Here is a 3161-nt window from a genome sequence, read left to right as displayed (position 1 = left end):
GGCACCACACAGAGGACGCCGAAACACTGTGCCAGTGCTTGACTGCCGAGAGTTGCCTTTTGCAAGTTGTCGCAGCCGCGACAATAGGCCACTGGCATGCGTGGCCAATCACCGCGGCGCCGGTCAAATTTAACCGCAGCCAACCTAAAGTCGCCAACCTCAGCAAAACACTCCGAAGGTGCTCAACAATCCATGTGCGTGTCAGGGACGCCATCTCCATAACTTCCGCCAAAGACCAAGATTGTTTGTCGTCGATGCCATCACCAAATCTGTTGTGTTGTTCGTGGTGGCCGTGACATCGGCAGCGGCACGGAGCGAGCCGCCAGGATGACGACCGCAGTCCGTAGACCACCTGCACACGCGCCACCGCGCCATGAACCGGGATGGCCATGGGCGCCCTCGCGCAGCCACGCCGAGGGGCGCCCATGCCTCTGCGCCACCGCGGGAGAGGGAGGCCGCCGTCTCCTACTGGTCTGGACCTGCCGCCTCCGCCGCCGCTGTAGCCGTCTCCCGGGGCCCGCTGGACCTGGGACCGACAGATCCGGCCATGGGACCACCGGATCTGTGTACTAGGGCAAGGAGCCACCCCGGAATGCTACAGCCGCCGCCGTCACCTGGCGACCTTGCCGCGCCCCAAACAGTGGCTCCGCCTTCCACCACATCTATCACGCTATCGCAAAGGAGTGCCCCGCTGCCGCCTTCCTGGCAACCCGCGCGGCCATGCCAGCGCCCTGCTCCGGCGGCGGGGGAGGGTGAGAGAAGGTGGTTGGGGGCGCTGGTTTGGGGTCCGCCCGTGCCACCCCATCTGGCCAGTTCGTGCATAGACGAGTTACAAACTGGGTACGCGAACAACAATAAGAAAAACAAAATGCTCACGGAGGAGCTCACAAATAAGCTTAAAGATGTTGCCACAAATAACTTTTGATATAAGTGCAGCGGTAACAAACACTGACCCGGTACATTATTTCCAAGAGAATCGATCATACACATCAGGACACGTAGACACGTACATATACGGTACTAAGGACATCGATGATGGAAACCATCCGAAATGCGCCATACATGCTATGGAGCCATCGAGGACGTTACCATTAGCATGTGCAGTGGACCAGTGGTGCATGTCCAACGTGATGCAGCATGCATGCCGCAGACCCCAGGACAACGTTTGATCAGATGTCCTGCAGGGCGACTTCGGGGAGCTGCACCGGGTAGCGGTGGATGCAGTCGGCCCACGGCCCGTCGGAGTCGATGGCGGCCTTGAGGCACTCCCACTTGACGCTGCTGCAATTGAAGCCGGAGCCGAAGGAGATCATCCACACGCGGTCTCCCTTCCTCATGCAGCCCTTGGCCTCGATGTAGGCCAGCTCGTACAGCACCGAACTGCTCGACGTGTTCCCGAACCGGTGTAGCGTCATCCGCGAGGCCTCCACGTCCTCGTCGGAGAGGCCGAGGCCGCGCTGCACCTCGTCGATGACCCCACGCCCGCCGGCGTGGATGCAGAAGTGCTCGAACGCCGTGTGGAAGTCCGGGCGGTACAGCCTCACCTTGGCGCCCCAGCAGCTGAGGAGCTTCCGCTTGAGAAGCGACAGCGCCACCAGGAGCTGCTCCGAGACCGGCAGGACGAGGGGCCCGAAGGCCATGATGTTCCTCTTGAGCGCCTGGCCGGCGGTGGTGGTGAGGTCCTTGGAGAGACGGACGCCGAGGATGCCCTTGCCATCTTCCTCCTGGAATATGCAGTGGTAGTCGGCGTCCCGTGCGGCGGTCATCCTGCGGACGACGCGGCCGAGCCTGAACCGCGCGCGCTCGGGCAAGTTGGAGAGGATCGTGGCGGCGGCGCCCATGCGGAAGAGGCAGTTGGGTAGCAGCATCGCGCGCTCGCTGCCGATGTAGTACTGCGACGAGAGGATCTCCGTGGACACGGTCAGGACGTGCGTGCCCGGCGGCGCCACCTGGAGGAGGTGCCTGGCCAGGCCGATGTTGACGAGCCCCGCGCCGCAGCCCATCCCGGACAGGTTCAGGCTCTGCACGTCCGGACGCAGCTTGTACCTGTTGACGACCATGTCGACGAACACCGGCGTGGGCGTGAAGATGCTGCAGTTGACAATGAGCACGTCGATCTCCTCGGGCCTCACGCTCGTCCTGGCGAACACCTCGTCCACGGCGGAGAAGATGACATCCTGGGTCTCCTCCCGGGCCGCCTCAAGGCTGCGGTCCGGGGGCATGTAGTGGTAGGAGTTGGGCAGGCACGTCTCTTCGCCGATCCCCGAGCGCTCGAGCAGCCGGATTGAGAAGCTGACGCTCTCCGGGTCGACCTGGTACGGCAGGTAGTGGGCGTGCTCCAGGCACGTGGCGAACGGCGCCCGGAAGCAGGGCTTGGGGCGGAAGCAGCCGTACTCCACGAGGTACACGTCCCGCGGCCGGTGCAGGCGCCTCAGCTGTGCCACGCCAGCAATCAGGATGACCGCCGTGAGGATGCGGACCGGCGGCACGGCGCGTAGGCTGCCGGCGAGATCGTCGATGCTGACTGGCCATGCCCGCCGGAGCGCGGCAGCTACAAATGCCACCGCCACCATGGCGAGGAAATTGTCCACAAAGAGCTGGTACCAAGTCTTGAGGTTGAGGAGCTTGGCCATTGTCATGCGTCTATGCATGGTGGTGGCTAAGTCAGGTTTGGTGTATGTGAGAGTGAGTGAGAGTGAAGATGGAAGCTGCTACCTTTATTTCGAGGGCTCGATCGAGGGCATTAATATTGCAGGGAGTTTGGATGGCTGGACGGTTCGGTCTCAAATTACAATTCAACTACGTGCGTATACTATACTACGGAGTAACAAAACTCAGATGTAAAGTAGCAGTGTCACGTGATTTGCCTTAAACCGCCGCCGCTCAACTGCTCAAGCATAAACAGAGAAAACCGTATGGGCCACTGTTCTCGTTTGATGATGAATGATTCATTTCACTGGTAAAGATTGCGTGCGTGTTCAAGTAGCTGCTGTTTGTCTGTTACGTGTAGATCTACAAAGAACACAGCCTTCATTCTTTTGTGATGACTGTTCCATACTCCGTACGTACTACAATACAGAATAACACTTCATGCCGGATTAAAACACCCCATCACTATCAGATTTTGAACTGGCACAACCATACTGACAATGATGAGGGTT

General features: G+C 60.1%; 1 protein-coding gene across 1 annotated transcript; it reads right to left on the bottom strand.

Moving 5' to 3' along the window:
• Window positions 1-905: 905 nt before the first annotated feature.
• LOC136452249 (3-ketoacyl-CoA synthase 6-like) lies at window positions 906-2702 on the bottom strand. Its single transcript, XM_066452864.1, has one exon. It carries the CDS (start codon window positions 2649-2651, stop codon window positions 1170-1172), a length of 1482 nt encoding a protein of 493 aa, XP_066308961.1. The 5' UTR covers window positions 2652-2702; the 3' UTR covers window positions 906-1169.
• Between the last annotated feature and the right edge of the window lie 459 nt (window positions 2703-3161).

This window comes from Miscanthus floridulus, chromosome 5, assembly GCF_019320115.1.
Source record: "Miscanthus floridulus cultivar M001 chromosome 5, ASM1932011v1, whole genome shotgun sequence".
In the NCBI taxonomy this organism is placed as follows: Eukaryota; Viridiplantae; Streptophyta; class Magnoliopsida; order Poales; family Poaceae; genus Miscanthus; species Miscanthus floridulus.
The sequence above is the reverse complement of the archived record's forward strand: the minus strand, read 5'-3'. Positions and strand labels throughout refer to the sequence as shown.